The sequence below is a fragment of the Nuphar pumila genome, chromosome 16 (assembly GCF_984573655.1).
Source record: "Nuphar pumila chromosome 16, dmNupPumi1.hap1.1, whole genome shotgun sequence".
Classification (NCBI taxonomy): Eukaryota; Viridiplantae; Streptophyta; class Magnoliopsida; order Nymphaeales; family Nymphaeaceae; genus Nuphar; species Nuphar pumila.
The window spans coordinates 17,983,614-18,000,912 of NC_143264.1; the positions used below are offsets into that span (position 1 = coordinate 17,983,614).

The following is a 17,299-nucleotide window of genomic DNA, read 5'->3' on the forward strand; positions in this document are numbered from 1 at the left end:
ACCATGGCAATAAATTTGGTTAGAAAATAGTATGTTTCTGATTTATACCTTATTAAATAAGTCCAAGTGCAATGCAAAAAATAGTATACTAGTAAGAAAATAAAATGCACATGTGTGTGATGGTGTAGCATAACCACCCCATATGTCACAATGAATTAAATCAAAAGGTGAATCACTTTCATTTGTGCTAATTGGAAATGGTAAACGAGTTTGTTTTATTCTATGACATGCATCACAAAATGATTCAGAATAAAGAATAATATTAGAGTCAACACGTGATAATGAAAGAATACGGTCTTTGACAGGGTGTCCAAGTCACATATGCCAAATGCGAGAGTCAGAAAGAGATCCTGCATAGAGGGCTCAGCTATTTGGAATGTTTGAAAGATGGTATAGCTCATCCTGCATTTTACTTGTTTCAATCAGCTTCTTTGATAAAAGGTCCTAAAAAACACAGAAGGTTGAAAAAAATATTGCAACACATTGCAACGATTGAGTTAGTTTACTTATGGAAAAAAGATTAAAATGGAACTTGGAATGCAAATGACATTTGAAAGTTTGAGATTGGGTGACACCAATGTATCACCTATATGAAAAACCATCAAACTTGGACCATTTGGGAGATTAATCGATTTTGCTTTTGCTAGGGTCTTCACATTACTCAAAGAATGAAGAAGGGAGGTCATGTGATCAGAAGCACCGGTGTTTATAATCCAGGAGGTCATATTGTTAACAAGATAGAGAGAGACATTACCTGCAAGATTAGCGGAAGTTGGTGTGGAGTCCCTATTAACAAAAGCAAGAAACTGCTTGAATTGCTCCTCAGATATTTGTGACATATTGTGATTAATATTAAGTATGGGTGTAGCACCTTGTATCAACCCATTGGGAGCAGTGAGAGGAGATCCAAACTTTTGATCAACTGCATTGGATCCTTGTTTTGGTCCTTGAACAAGTGCCACATTAGATGAGCTTTCTCCTTTAGGATGATTTAGAGGATAACCATGTAGGGCATAACATTTAGATTTGTAATGTCCAAGCATGCCACAATGATCACATTTGGGTCGGTTTTGATTTTTTCTTTTGGGGTTGCAGCCATTAGAAACGAACTTTGTTTGAATCTGAGTATTTTCTCTGATATAAAATGTTGCAGATTCAAATGGATTACTCACTGGCTGAAGTAAACATTGTTTTTCTTCTTAAAGAACCATGAAATACACCTTACTTCTGTTGGGTAAGGGTTGGATGGCGAGGATTTGACTTCGAATATTGGTGAAACTTTCATTCAAACCCATGAGAAACTGAAAAAGGTTTTCTTGTTGTTGGGCGATGCTTTGTTCTTTGAACATACCACATGTGCATATGGAGACTCCAGAACAGGATGTAAGTTCATCTCATAAGGCTTTTAGGTCGATGAAATAGGTAGACAAGGACAGTTGTTCTTGTCAATGTTCTGCAATCAATTTTTTTAAATGAAATATGTGAAGGGCATTGTCTTGAGAGAACCTCTCTTCAAGATCGACCCATATGTTTCTTGTTGTCTAGACATAGATGACACTGCTTGCAATATCTTTTGTTAATGCGTTTAGTAGCCACGATAGAATCACGTCGTTACAATGATTTCATTGTGGCCATTCAAGAGAGGATGGAAGGGGTTGAGAGATGCTTCCATCTACAAAACCATACTTATTTTTCTCTCTTAATTTCATTTTCTTGACTCGCTTCTACGTTGAATAGTTGTTCCTGTTTAACTGGCTGACACTAAGACTGTGCTGGCACTATCAGAATGGTGGATATAATATGGAGATTGCATATGCATCTCTACCATGGTCCTGGTCCTGAACATTAGTTGGTAGACTTTCACAAGCCATGAGAACAGGAAAGAGAACGCGTAGTGCTGCAGTGAGGTAATGCCTGGTTGAACAGAAGATATTGGAAGCGTCGGCAGAAATGTAGCACAGCAAACATTGTACTCAGCAGATCGAAAAGCAACTTGCTCTGATACCATAAGAAGGTCAACGTTCAGGAGAAATTTTCTTTAATGATATTTTCAGTTGTACAATACAGAAAAATTGACTACATATATGTACACGATTTTGAGGAATAACAGACTGCTGCAAAACACCATCCGTTGCCACATTTGATGCTGGATGAATATGATCCTTCGTTATCTTGCGTTATCAGGTTGAATCACATTTGACGCTGGATACACATTTGACGCTGGATGAATCAGATCCTTTGTTGTTTTGCGTTATCAGGTTGAATCACATTTGATGCTGGATAAATTTGATCCTTTGTTGTTTTCACATTTGACGCTGGACGAGTGCCAGCCGTCTCCACATTTGGTTCACGGATTGAGCTGGCCCACAATATTGGTGGAACCGAATATCGTGGGGCTCTATCTGTAAACCCTAAGAACATGAGAGAGGAGGGTGGTGGTGGGTGGTGAGGAGTGGAAAAATAATTTTTTTCGGTAGAAAACATTCCTCCATCCTCCGTACGTGGAGGAAAGTTTCCTATCAAAAAGTGTATTTTTTAGAAGAAGAAAAAACTCAGCGAAAAATTCTCTCTCGTTTGTAAGGGTCCGAAAATCCTTACGGTTTTTTCATTTTGCATCACGTTTCCTACATCTTTCTTGCTTCTAAACGCCCTAAACAGTCAAGGCTATATAGGATATATATACACCCGGTGGGTTTCGAAGCTGCAACGTCCCAACACTTGGTGACGTGCACAACTGGTTCCTACCAGATGAGTGCAGCCATCGTGGGTTGCCTTGCCTTGTGCCGTGCATGACCTAAACCTGCTTCTACTTTGCAAGAGATGGGTAGTTGTTCCCATAAAAAGAACAATCTCTTGAAAAATAAATCCCCTGTTAAATAATCCAAGCTATTTTTACTTTTCCTAGTGGTCCCCACTTTTTTCCAACTCTATCACTTGGTTTGGGTGTCTGTCTCTTGTCGTAACCATTTTATGCCCTTTGTGGTGGTTTAGGTATACCCACTCAACCACCATGGGCTTCCTATGATGCTAGGATATTCAATGGCTGTATCTTTGTTGGCTTTAAATAAGGTGACTTCCTATGTTGGTACGATATTCAATGGCTCTAGTTTTGTTGGCTTTGAATAGGAGTGTCCATGGGTCGGGACCAGACCCAGACCTGACCCGCATCAAACGCTGTAAGTAAAGGAGGTCTCATTAGAATCTGGATCAGTATGGAACCGGGTATGGTTTGTGAAATTTCAAAACAGACTTGGTCCGACCTGAGTTCCAACTAAGATCAGTGATATTTTTAATATAAATTTTTTTAAAATATATTATTTTACTAGGTATGGTTCATGTAATCCTTCTAGGACCGCTTTACCCAAGTCTGGATCCGGTACCAGCACCAGAAAGCCAAATCTTGGATTGAATCTAACTGGGTCTGAGCTAGATCCGATCGTTCACACCCCACCCGTAACTTTGAATTATTCAACAAAACCAAAACATAAGACTACAGGTTCAAAGCTTTCACCGTTCCATGATGCATTTTAAATGGGGCCATCCTGCCCGATATTCACCAATACCTAGCAGGTCTAAACCCAACTCACAGCACTCCCTAACTTGACTTGCATCTTGTGCTCAAATAACTCCATGCACAAAGAAGTAACCTCCCACCACCTAATGCTTTTACAGTTTTACTCTGCCATAATCTTCACCCCAAACTCATGCCTAGCAGAGTAGGGTGTAGCGTCATACACCCAAAATGTCGGATGCTAAATCGGACTCATTTGTGTCGATCCCGCGCATGATCAGCAGCGCAAATTTTTTTTTGGACAAACAGTTTTCAGCGGTGGTCTTGATCGCACCAGGTCTTTATCAGCAGTCCAGAACCGCCACTAAAAAACTGTCTTTTCCAAGAAAAAAACTTGGACATGCGATGCTCGGCTGCGCATTCGACCTCTCATGTGCGTTATATATATATATATATATATATATATATATATATATATATATATATATATATATATATATAGAGAGAGAGAGAGAGAGAGACACGAAAATTGGTAGCTGCTCACGCATTAGGTGGTAAAAACTAAATGACTCACGCTAAGTGTCCATCGCGTGGCGTGATGGGCTTGGCATCATTTTGCGCAAAAAAACTTTTAGTGGCACTAAAAGTCTTACTGGACACTTTTAGACTTTTAATGACATTAAAATAGTGCCAGTGAAAGTTTTTTTTCACAAAAAGGATGTTGAATGTCCACCACGCTGTGTGATGGACGCTCAGCGTGAGTAACCTCCATTTGAGCACCTAGGCATCTCTCTCTTTCTCTCTCTCTCTCTCTCTATATATATATATATATATATTCCATTTTCCGCCCGATCAGGATAAGGGTACAAACCTAAGCCTCATTCAAAGAGGTATTTCATTTTCCACCCGATCAGGATAAGGGTACAAACCTGGGCCTCAATCAAAGAGGTATTTCATCTTCCGCTAAATCAGGTTAAGGGTACAAACCTGAGTCTCATTTCGATGAGATATTCCATTCCCCAATCAGGTCAAGGGTCAAAACCTGAGCTTCGTTCCATGCGAGGTATTTCTGTCCCATCACGGTCGCCAAACCTGTTATCGTGGCGAAATTTTTCCCCCGTCTCCCCTTCCTTGCAGAAGAGAAAAAGAGGAAACGCTTTCGCGATTCAAACTTTGACCGGATTTTGGAAAATGTTTTTGAAATACTCGCCTCCGTTTTGAAAATTGCGGGAAAATCCATGGGATGGGGCTCGACCTGTCGGTACGAGGTTCGACCGTTCCTGCCGCCTTTAACAGGGGTAATCGAACCAAGGACCAAAACTATGCTTGACTTAGCGAAATTATCAAAGTTATGTTCTATCCTAAATGCATAGAGAATTCAGGCATGTGCTATGAGATTTTGGAAAATGCCAGTTGGAAAACATGATGTATGCTTAGAAAAACATTTGGAGTTGGAAAGAATCTCTCAGGAAAAAGGTCAATTTCTCAGGAAACTCAGATAAAAAAGGGGTTTTTGAAAACATGAGAAAGCTTATAAAGATGTGGAAAATTCAGAAATAGTTGAAAATCTTGGGAAAATGGAAGTGATTCTTGAGAAAAGATGGACTTTTTGAAAAGGGAAGCACTTCTTAGGAAAACTTGGACTTTGAGAGTTTTCTTAGGAAAATGATGGAAATTCATGGGAAAGCTCATTGGAGAAGGGAATTCAAAACTTGGGGAATCGAAATCCTGGGAATTTTACCTTTTTGAAATACTCGGAAATCGATTTTGGATCTTGAAGAAAGATTGGAAAACTCTTTTGAATATCTTAAGAAAATATCATTTTCCTGGGAAAACTGTGGAAAAGCTTGTCTTTGGAAAACCGATTTTGGAAAATCCTTAGAATTTCTTGAGAAACCGATTTTCAGGGAAAACTATGAAAACTTGACTTTGGGAAAATCAACTTAAGAGTTTCTTGAGAAATCGATTTTTTTGAGAATGAAATTTTCTCGAGAAAATGATTTCATGATGCAAATGACATGAGTGAATGAATGCACTTTGAGAAGATTTTCTGAGGAATTGGTTGGAAAATGTGCATTAAGTCCAAATAAATCCTTCACATATTCTGACTCTGGCCATGAATATGTTCAGAACTTAGTTGATTTGATGCACATGATTTTGAAAACTTTGGAAATATGATGTGCATTTTAAGATAGCCTAAGAGTGTAGGCTCAATGTGACTAGTAGAAAGATGATGGATCTGGGTCTCGTCCATATTCCGACTAGGGCCGTAAATATGGATCCCACCGAGTCCATCAACTCCCTAAGAGTTGGTGCACGTGCCATTCGTGAACATCCATAGTGCTTTTGAAATAAAATGCATGAATCATAGAAACAGGATATTGCATAAAATCAAACTATATGATATGCATCCTAGTCTAAGCAGGAAATTAAATCTCTTATTCCAAAATTTACATTATTACATCACTAAATAAAAGAAATAAAAGAAATTTGCAGACTTCAGCTCCTTCTTTTGATTGTTCCTGCCAAACTTGAAATTGGGTTAGCTCAAATATGTGGGTTTTTCCAAGATTTTCCAATAATATTATGAAATTATTGGATTTAATTGGATATAAACCCTATTCTCGTGCTTTCTTGATATTTTGAAATGATGAAAATGCTAGAAATTCAGTGAAAAACAATTTGAAATTCGGAATTGAGGTTAAAATGACCAAAATACCCCTAATTATAAAGTTATACCTTTAAAATCAGGGTTTTTTGAAGGAAAACTTGGTAAAATTGAGATTTTGAAGTTCCAAGTGAATCAAATGATGATGAAATGTAGTAAGAGACATGATGACATGCTTCTAAACACATTAGGACTGTAAAATCAGAATTTGGTATTTCGCAATTTATCAAAAATAACGATTTTCGCTTGTTTTTCGCTTGGATCTGGGTCCTGCGGGACCCTATTTTGGTATTATGGATGATCCGAACCTCAAATGGATTCCAAATTGCACCAAATTCGGTATGAAGCATCTAAACACTCTGATAAACAACCTAGAATGCTAAAAATCACGAAATGATATGATTTAAATGCTAAAATTCAAGGAAAGTCCTAAAATGATGAATTTTGCCTATGGATCCGAACCAAATGCAATGCCTAATATGATAATGCAAGATTTACACCATGGAAACTTCTGATATTTTGCAGACTGCTAAAAGACCCGAAATGGAACATTTTTGGTTTTTACAGCCTCGGGATTTGAGCCATGGTGAGTTCAATAACAGGGATTTAGTTCTGACAGAGGTAAAAATCACACTAATCTGATGTAAAATGCTAAAAAAATACAAAACGGTCATGAAAATTTATGAAATTAATCAGAGTTATGCACGCCACCTACATGAACAACTTTCATGTTTATGACTTCGGCATTTGATCAACGGAAACACAAATAAAAATATAACTATTTCTGCCTAAACTAACAGAACAGACAAATGTAGCAAAACAAGGGGCTGACAAAAAAAATCCGAAGCAGGGGTCAACACTGTTCTAAAAATTACAGGCTTTCAGATTCAAACATAGGACATCTCGGACACCACTTTCACTTTTTACAGTTTTGGATTTGAAGCAACACACAAAGAGAAACCATAGCCCTAAGTCGATCCAAGATCTCAGAGGCCCAAATTAGGCTCTGACACGTGTACCGACATCTCGGATTTTTGTCAGACATAAAAAAAATCATAAAAATCTGAGAAAATCATATTAAAAACTAGACATTCTCCCGAGTTCAAAACATCTTTCGGATCGAAAATCGGATCTCCCATGAGGGATATCTCGATTTTACAAGTCGGAAAATGATTTTCAAAACGTATCCCGGGTAACAAAACCCGACTTGCCATTTTGAATGTTTACCGCAGTAAACAAATTCAAATGCCTCCTAATTTTTGGCAACATTTCAGGGACACCTAAGGGCGCATTCCGTGATTTTTTTGGGATTTTTAATAAAAAACAAATGCATGAAATGACGTGTGGACTGACTGACAAAAACAGAGACTTACTGAAAATAAGCAGAATTGAAATAAAGGCTAAATTAATCCTAATTAATTCATGAAATGTACTAAATGAATGAAATAAAATGCAAATTAAACCTAGCTAACTATATGAATGTTAAAATCATCAAGGAAGCATAATGAAACATTTTTATGTATGTCGTTTTATGAGAATAGCTCAATCCATCCCTCGGATGAGCTCTTTCTTCAAACGACCCCCGATTCGAATTATGGAATCCAATCAATGGGAAAAGAAGTGCACCTTGCTTCGTTACGCAGCGTAGGAGCTCTTGAAAGGGGCAGCTATCACGAGCTTCCTTCGTCCTTCGCTCCGAGCTTCGGATGGTCCACCAAAATCGACCTCTGTTGGAATTGAATTGGCCACAGCACGAGCTCTACTCCACCTTCTTCAATGCGCCAAAGGGGGCACGATTTCCAAGGTTCAAAATCTGATTCTAGGAAGGCTAGGTCGGATTTTCCAAGTTCACAAGAGCTAAAAAAAAAATGATCCCCCTTAGGCTGGACATGGAGCCTTGTTTTTATAGATTTTCTGAAAAAAATTTGAATTTCAAACAGGCTGGATCTGAGCCCTCCATGTGGCGCCATCTCAGGGGGTGCCATCTGAGGGGTTTGAAATTCGAATTTGTCTTCTGCAGGGAGCCCTCAGGTGGCGCCACCTCAAAAGGCTATTTTGATTTTTTGAGAAAAATAAAAAAATGGAAATTTGTGGGTGAGACACCTCAGCAGGGGGAATTTGGAATTTTTCAAAAGTTTGCTTGATTCTCTCTGCAGGGAGCTCCCAGAAGGCGCCACTTGAGGACTCCCTACAAAAGGTGAGTTTGAATTTCAAATTCCAAGAGAGCTATATATATATATATATATATATATATATAGAGAGAGAGAGAGAGAGAGAGAGGATGGCCAGCCTGTGTAAATGGGACTTAGGCCCGGCAAGTCAAATCATTCAACTGGCATGCTGCACCACCAATCGCTGAAAAAATAAAACTAAAGAGCTTCGCATGATATTCAAAATCAAACTAAGAAGATTCACGTGATATTTGTGCAAACTTGTTGATAGTCGCACAAATATCTTGCAAACCTCTAAAAGATTAAATTAAAATTAAGAAAATTCACGACATGACTGACATTCACACAAATATCTTGCGAACCTACAAATGATAAAAAACAGACTTAGGCGACTCGGCATGATATCTGCATAGACCTATTGATATTGGTATAAATATCTTGTGAACTTTCAAAATTGTCAAAATTGCAAACTAAAGAAATTTACAAAATATTTGTGCAAATCTTTTTTTATGCTAGTCTTACCGGAGGTTTGCAAGTATTTTGTTTGAATGTTAGCAAGTCTGCTCACATGTCATGCAAATCTCTTTAATTTGATTTTCATCGTTCGAAGGTTTGCAAGATATTTTGTATGAATGTCAATAAGTTCCTACATATCATGCAAATCTCGTTTCTTTGATTTTAATCTTTTGAAGGTTTGAAAGATATTTGTGTAAATGTCAACAGGGTTACACATATCAAGCCAATCTCTTTAGTTTAATTTTAATCTCCAGAGTTTGAAAAATAAATCACCAAATAGGTGAGAGAATTTCAAAAGGACAATTTCTTCAAGATTTTCAAATTTTTTAATTTCAAAAATGAGATTTTCTGACTTTCTTTCAAGGGTTTTCTTTTGCAAAAAAACATTTTTCCCAAGGAGTAAGGAGGCACACAATTAAAACAAAGGGATCCACGATGAAATCGTGAAGAATCAAGAGCAAGCGATCTCAAAAAGGTATGTAACAAGCAAAACTCTCAAAAAGGGAAAAAATAAGATTTATTTTCATAAAATTCACCTTGTTCCTCTTAAATTCTCAAAATAAATGCCAATTTTCCAAATCACCCAAACTTTTTCAAAAAGCCTAACATCTTTAAAGGGGTTTGGCTAACGCCCCCGCTATTATTTCCAAAACTCGTCAATTTGATGGTTATCAAAAACCTTTGGTCCAATATTTAAAAAAAATAGATTTCCAAATATCCCAAAAGTTTTTCAAAAATCATGAAAGTTTTCCATATATTCCAGGAGTTTGGAAATCCCTCCGAACAATTTCATCCTTTTATTCATGGTTCCAATGAATATAAAGGAAAATCATTTAAATCAAATCATCAAAAATTGGCTCTCAAATGTCTGCCGGCGTCATGGTTTTCGGAAAAACACTCCGACACCCAGTGACACCCATCTCCCAAACATAAGCTTAGTTTCATGGAAAAGACATTTCAAATGGAGTTTTGTTAAACCATGAAATAACAAGGGATCTCGAGGTCAAGACCCATGAACGGTTTGAGCTTGACAAGAAAGACAATATATTCACGCTGTTAGGGAGGCAAAGGCCAAGAATAGCCTGATGCCTTCTCTCTCTCTCTCTACCGTGATTTTGTAAGTTGGGAGCATCAAACTGGTTTTCTATTTACAACCACTTATCATCCCCCCAGTAACCCAAACGGAAAATTTACAAAAAGGCACAGAAATAAAAAAAAATATAAAGAATAAAAAGAATACAGATTCCTGAAAATTTTCGTTTATATACCAAGAAGACTGACTGAATAAATTGAGGGATCACCGGTGCACATCTTTGTGACTTTCTCTTCCTCCCTTGAGATCTTTTCCTTCAAGCTGAGGGCAGTGCCTGGGCATAGACAACCCCTTTTTAATTGCTTGTGGTATTTCAAAAGATATTTTTAGTCAAAGTTTCCTGTGGACTCACTTGCAGACTTTTTTAGTCTTTGCTTCCGACTGCATACACGAGTATAATGAAAATGCTGTAAGTTAGCAAAGGAATCAGGTATCAGTCCAAGATACAGAAAAAAGCTTCAAATATAGTTCTTTTCAGAAGGCTTATTAAGGCAACCTATTCTGGTTCGTCAATGCAGCTTCTTAGCATTCTTTAGGAGCCATGATCGTTTCATTATAGCCAGAGATTCCTCTCTCTCTCTTTCTCCCCAAAACACTAGCTTCACACACATTTCTAATGTTATTTGGAAGATATAGTATTATTTAACTCAAAAGACCATATGAATTCAGGGATACTTCCATTAAGTGCTGGAAGATCCATGACTTCCTTTTCTCTTTCTTCTGAACTTTTTTCAACAAGTGCACTTTTTAAGCTCTAGTTGGGAGCCAGGGTTTGGAGGGAGTTGGGGCACTGGGAAAATAGAATCCCACTGATTCTGACATCTACGTATACCATCTCTATGAGATGGTACTTGCCAACTCAGACTTTTGTGCACAAAGGAGTAAACGCCACACCTACCACCTCAATCACAAACATCTCGTCTTTTTTCTAAACGACCACTGTCGAGTTTGACCCAACTCTAACAAAAAATCGGAGTCCTGCCTGAACTACCAGCAACTAAAAAAGCATGAGAGAAAAAAAGAGGCAGATTCAAAAGGTAAAAGGAAAGAAGGGAATTTGGGCTATTACGATTAGATTTAACGAATTCAACTAACACGCAGTAGAAATACCAGAAAATCCAATAAAAAAGAAAAAGGAAAAAAATACCAGAGCATGAGCTCCATCCTTTCGCATGCGATGACTCATCTCAGATGAATGGCCCATATGGACAGGATAGGACAACCGTGCAAGAAATTCCAACAGATGATTGTAGATGCTGCCAATTTTCATGACATGATAAAGCATCAGTTAATAACAAACATGCAGTTCGTCATACCTTGTATGGTAAATGGTATTTCAAATTAATCACATTCAAACAAAAGAAAACAACAAGGATCCATTTGCACATAGTAAAATGAAAAAAGTCATTAACGAATGTCAGCATCTTTACCACAGAATTAGTTAGACAATACTTGCTATGTAAGAACCATTTTTCACTAGCTATGTTGGCGCTGAGGTTTTATTTTACTTCCATTGGCACCTTGGAATAATCAAACTAAAAACTTAAAAAGATTCAAACTCAAATATCTTGTAAGATGCATATAATTTTAACAGGAAGAACAATTATTACAAGATGCCACCTTTTAACTTACCAAAAAATGCAACCATATATGCATGCTACGGTACTAAATAATCAGCATTATGCCTCACTTATATAATGATGATGAAGCCCACAATATCCTGAAATGGATTTTATTTAGTCCAAATCTCCAACTCAATCTGCATCCGAGTAGCCAATGATATGGTGGCTAGATAATATTTTTTGAATCATTTTTACAATAACCATGGTCTAAAGTCCCTTTAACATACCTCAATCAATTTCAAGGCCTCCAGATGGACTTCAATTGCAGAATGCATGAATTGGCAAAACTGATAAACTGCATATAAGATATCTGGCCTAGTTATCATCAGGTACTATGATGCACCTGCCACGCTTAGAGACTTCTTTGGTTCAGTCAATAACATTCCTTCATTCATCAATAACTTCTTATTTATGCAAAATGGAGTATCCATGGTCTTGCAGCCATGTATATTAGATTTGTGCAGTATATCATAGACATACTTTTGCTGAGATAACCTTGGCTGCTCCCTAATCTTGTACACTTCTATTCCCTTGAAAATTTTCAATGTCCAAGATTCATTCTAATCCACCATGTAGAAAATTCCTTATATCTTCAATTAAAAACTTCTGAATTTCCTGCAATGATATATCATCCTCATATAGAAGAATAACCATCACACCATTAGTGTGTCATATAACCAAAGAATTGTCAATAGCAACCTTAACAAATCATCTTCCCTCAATAGCACTATAAAACAAGGTTGTAAGTATCGTATTGTTACCCGTATCGGTCGGGCCAAAAGTAATACCGTATCATATCGTATTGTATCGTATCATAAAATATCATAAATTTTTAATACAATTTTTTGAAAAATTCAAAAAAAAAATAAAAAAATCAGAAAAAATAGCAAAAATTATAAAAAAATCATTTCATATGAAACAATGATGAATTGCACAAAATACAACCATAAAATCACATATGAAGCATTTATGTCTCCATGAGCTGCCATAAATGGCATGCATATCTCATAAGAAAAATGTAAATTGTGAAATAATAAACAACACTAAGCTAACAAGTCATAAGATCCATAACAGTGCATGTTTACATAAACAAAAACAAAATCCCCAAGTGTTTCTCAATACTTAAAAATTTCACATAACGAAATTCTTTTAAGTTCAAACAAAAATGAGGACTTTTTCTTCTTGCAAGAAATCAAGCCCTAAATCACTCTCAAGTTCTTTAGAAGTGGACACAAACTCACCTTAAGGAGTCTTCTTATATATTTCAAAAAAAAAAAAATGAATTGAGTGCAACATAAAATGCACTAATTGTGTATCGTAAGATACACCTTGTATCGGGATGTATCATACGATACACCTGATACAAGTACGATACACACCCGTATCTCGTATCAATTAGGCCCAAAGTAACGATACTTACAACACTACTATAGAAGATTTCAAACCATGTTTTTGACATCTACTCAAGTTCATAAATTGAACGGTTAAGCTTGCATACATACCTCTTTGGATGTGCCTGTAAAAAACTTTCAAACCACATTTTCTATATCTGCTTAGGTCCATAAATTAAACATTTAACCTTGGATACATACCTCTTTGGATATGCCGGAAATGCCAACCAAAAGACAAAGTGATAAAATTGTTAAAATGTAAAACTGTACATATATGTATATATAATAATATTATATTATTATATATATATATATAAATACATTTTTAATTTCTTTCTTTTCTGTATTTTTTTTCCTTTATTTTTATTTTTTGTCTTTATGTCATCTAGTTCAGTTTGAACTAGAATGACTGTTGCTAGTCAAGTCCTGTCCAGACTTGACTAGCAATAGAGCTGTTGGACTGACACAGTCCAACAGCTCTTAATAGAGCTGTTGGACTGACACATTCCAACAGCTCTAAATAGAGCTGTTGGACTGTGCCCAACAGCTCTATTGAGTCCTCTTTCAGCTATGTATATAAAGGGGTGCAGCCCCTCTTGTATTTTTCTCCAATGCTTCTTAAGCAATTGGTTTTTCATATCAATAAAGAATACATTTTTATTTTTATTTTGTTTCCAGTTATACCCTTTTTAAGGGTTATGCTTTAGTGTCATTCTTGACACTTGCTCTTGTTAATCAAAGCTCGTGTTTCGAAGATCCCCATTTCATTTCATGGTATCAGAGCCGCGGAAGTACTAAATCTTGAGGAAAAGCTGCCTCGGTTTCCGTGCCCGTTTGCAAAAGTGTTCGCCACTTGAAGAGAAGTGTTTTATCACTTCATTGGAGAAGATTTCACATCTTGTTGTATTGTTTTTTTTTCTTTCTTTCTCATTTTCCTTCTTGTTTCTCTTCTATCCCTATTCTTTCTCTCCTTGTAATCGATGGATGACAATGATAAAGTCACCATCATGCCTATGAAACTAAGCGATACGAACTATGTAACATGGGCTTCAATCATGAAGCACCATATATGGGGAAAAGGCTTATGGGGGATTGTGGATGGTTCCGATTCGGAACCTAAGCTATCTCTTACTAAAAAGGAGGGAGATAAAGACGTCCCTCTATCGGAAGAAGAGAAAATCAAGGCTATTGCCTCATACGAGAAGAAATGGAAAGAATGGAGAATATCTCATGCGAAGATAATGTCATGGCTTATCAATAGCGTTGACATTAAAAAATGCTCAAGTCTTGCCAAATTTGATCATGCCGATAAGGCATGGGAATACCTTAAGAATATGTATTCCCTTAAAGATATTGCACACGTGTGCAACCTCCAAGAAAAAGTTCGAATGATGACACAAGGAGACAAAACTATTCGTGAATATTACAATGGGTTGTCCGAACTTTGGGAAGAACTTTCCCTTTTAGAACCAAAGTGGCATTGTGCCGAAGACATCGAGCTTCGTCAGAAACAACTCGATGTTGAACATTTTTACCAGTTTATCACTGGATTAAGGCCGGAATTTGAAACCACTAAATCGGCCCTACTTCACCGGGGAAAAATTCCTTCTATTGTTGAAACTATTGAAGAGTTAACAATGGAAGAAAATCGTCTCCAGAAAGGTTCTTTAAAAATTGAAGATGATTCCATTTTAGCCGTGTCTAGACCAGGGAATCATGTTCGATCATATAGGCCTCCTCACTTTAACCGACAAAATGGTGACTATGATAAGAAGAAAGTTATTTGTCATCACTGTCATGAACCGGGACACTATAGGCCACAATGTCCCAAACTTAAGGAGCTGAGAGAAAAAAGAGCTGCAATTGCTGGATCAGAGCCTAAAGATCAGGATGCAACAGTTTCCCTGGCCCAACTAATGGAGATCCTTCAGCCCCTCATCAAAGGTGCCTCTTCCTCATCTGAAGCTTCAACCGGCGCAGCAGCCTCATCTTTTTCTGATTTAGGTAAAATTTCTTGGCTTCTTGACTCTGGTGCATCTTTTCATATGACCCCAAATAATCAAAGTCTATCCAAATGTGTTAAAAATAAAACAAGTGTGTCAAAGGTCTTTACTGCTGATGGGACTTCTCTTGAAATAGAAGGAATAGGAGATTTTGAAAAAATTTATAAAACAAAAAAATTTTTTATTCCAGAAATTAGACATGTTCCCAAATTAAATTTAAATCTTTTATCTGTATCTCAAATTTCTGATTATGGGTGTAATATTTCTTTTTCTTCTCATGGTTGTTGGGTACAGGATCGCCAGTCAGGCAAGCTGATTGGGGAAGGCCATAGAGAAGGAGGACTCTATTACATGGATTTTTTGGAAATGCCGAAGAAAGCTTTTTGTTATAATATTCAAAAAATAGAGTTGGAACTGTGGCATAAGAGACTTGGTCACCCACATATAGCCAAAATCCAACATTTTCCAAATCTAGGGAAATTTTGTAACTCTGAATCATTTGATTGTAAAGATTGTATTCTCGGCAAAATGAAAAGATTACCATTTCAGAACAGAACCTTTTTCTCTTCAAGACCACTTGAATTAATACACTCGGATGTTTGGGGTCCTGCACCAGTAATTTCTAAAGGAGGATTTGTTTACTATGTTATTTTTGTCGATGATTTCTCCCGACATACGTGGATGTACTTTCTCAAACATAAGTCTGAAGTATTTTCATACTTTCAAACTTTTCATAATATGGTTAAAAACAAATTTCAAAATGATATTACTATTTTTCGCACAGATTCAGGGGGAGAGTTTTTATCCACAGATTTTCAAAATTATCTTAAATTGCATGGCATCACACATCAAAGATCTTGTCCTTATACACCTCAACAAAATGGACTGGCAGAACGAAAACATCGCCATATTATAGAAACCACTAGAACTTTATTAATAGCAAATCAAGTCCCTAAAGACTTTTGGGCAGAAGCTGCCTTAACTGCCACCTATCTCATTAATAGGATGCCATCTTCTTCGTTACAAAATATCACTCCCATTGAAAAACTTATGAACATTTCTCCAGACTACTCTAGATTAAGAATATTTGGGTGCAAATGTTTCATATTTACTGACAAAAATGATAAACTTTCCCCTCGTGCGATTCCCTGTGCCTTTTTAGGATATGCTGAAAACCAGAAAGGTTATAGATGTTTTGACTTCAAAAATAATAAACTATATGTGTCTAGAAATGTTTCCTTTCTTGAAAAGGAGAGCTTCTTTGATTTTAGAAAATTAAAAGACGTCACTGAGTACTCCTTTTTGCTAGATCTAACATCAACATCTGATGAATATGACCTTGATTGTAACTTTGATGATGATCCAAGAATTATTGATCTTAATGTTGAAAATGAAGAAGTTCATAGAGATACTAGTATTCAATATTCCAGGCGACAAGAGTCTAATACTCCATGTGCACTTGAGAAATATTCTAACATTCCTACTAGACAATCATCCCGAATCTCGAGGCCTCCAGAAAAGTTTGTATCATACGAGTCTTTCTCACCCACATATAGGGCAGTTATTGCATTAATTCACTCATATGAAGAACCATCCACATATTTTCAAGCAAAAAATGATATCAAATGGATAGAAGCCATGAAAGTTGAATTAGATGCACTTGAAAAGGCTTCTACATGGAATATTCAAGATCTTCCTCTAGGGAAGAAAACTATAGGATGTCGATGGGTTTATAAAATTAAAACCAAGAGTGATGGTACTTTTGAAAGATATAAAGCCCGTTTAGTAGCCAAAGGTTATGCTCAAGAATATGGGATTGATTATGAAGAAACCTTTGCTCCGGTGGCTCGTATGACTACTGTCCGAACCTTAATTGCCTTAGCTTCTATCAAAAAATGGTCTATTTTTCAAATGGATGTCAAAAATGCTTTTTTAAATGGAAAGCTAGTTGAAGAAGTATATATGGAACCCCCTCCTGGTCTAAGTATTCCTAAGGGTAAAGTCCTTCGCTTAGAAAAAGCTCTTTATGGACTTAAACAAGCACCAAAAGCTTGGTATGATAGGTTTAGTCGTGTTATGATTGATATTGGTTTTCAATTCTGTTTAACTGACACTGCTTTGTTTATTAATAATTCTGATGCAGGGATCATTGTGCTTCTTCTCTATGTGGATGATATGATCATCACCGGAAGCGATAAACAGGGAGTTGAAACAATCAAAACACTTCTTAAATCTCATTTTGAAATGACTGATTTGGGCTTGTTGAGATATTTTTTAGGCATTGAAGTTGCTTATTCTCCTAGAGGATATTTATTATCTCAGAC

General features: G+C 36.7%; 1 protein-coding gene across 9 annotated transcripts in view; it reads right to left on the bottom strand.

The window, feature by feature from the left end:
* Window positions 1-7,997: 7,997 nt before the first annotated feature.
* Window positions 7,998-17,299, bottom strand: part of LOC149813042 (uncharacterized) — a 72,541-nt gene continuing 63,239 nt past the window's right edge. For 6 of the 9 annotated variants that reach the window (XM_089990816.1, XM_089990821.1, XM_089990819.1 and 3 more), the window contains 4 exons: window positions 11,107-11,215; window positions 10,312-10,366; window positions 10,135-10,233; window positions 7,998-8,036 (listed from right to left, as the gene is read on the bottom strand). In XM_089990816.1, the coding sequence (XP_089846942.1) occupies window positions 8,008-8,036; window positions 10,135-10,233; window positions 10,312-10,366; window positions 11,107-11,215 (292 nt within the window). In that variant the 3' untranslated portion in view covers window positions 7,998-8,007. Of the gene's footprint in view, window positions 8,037-10,070; window positions 10,234-10,311; window positions 10,367-11,106; window positions 11,216-17,299 lie in introns of those variants that run through there. The other 3 variants (XM_089990823.1, XM_089990822.1, XM_089990818.1) reach the window with 3 other exon arrangements.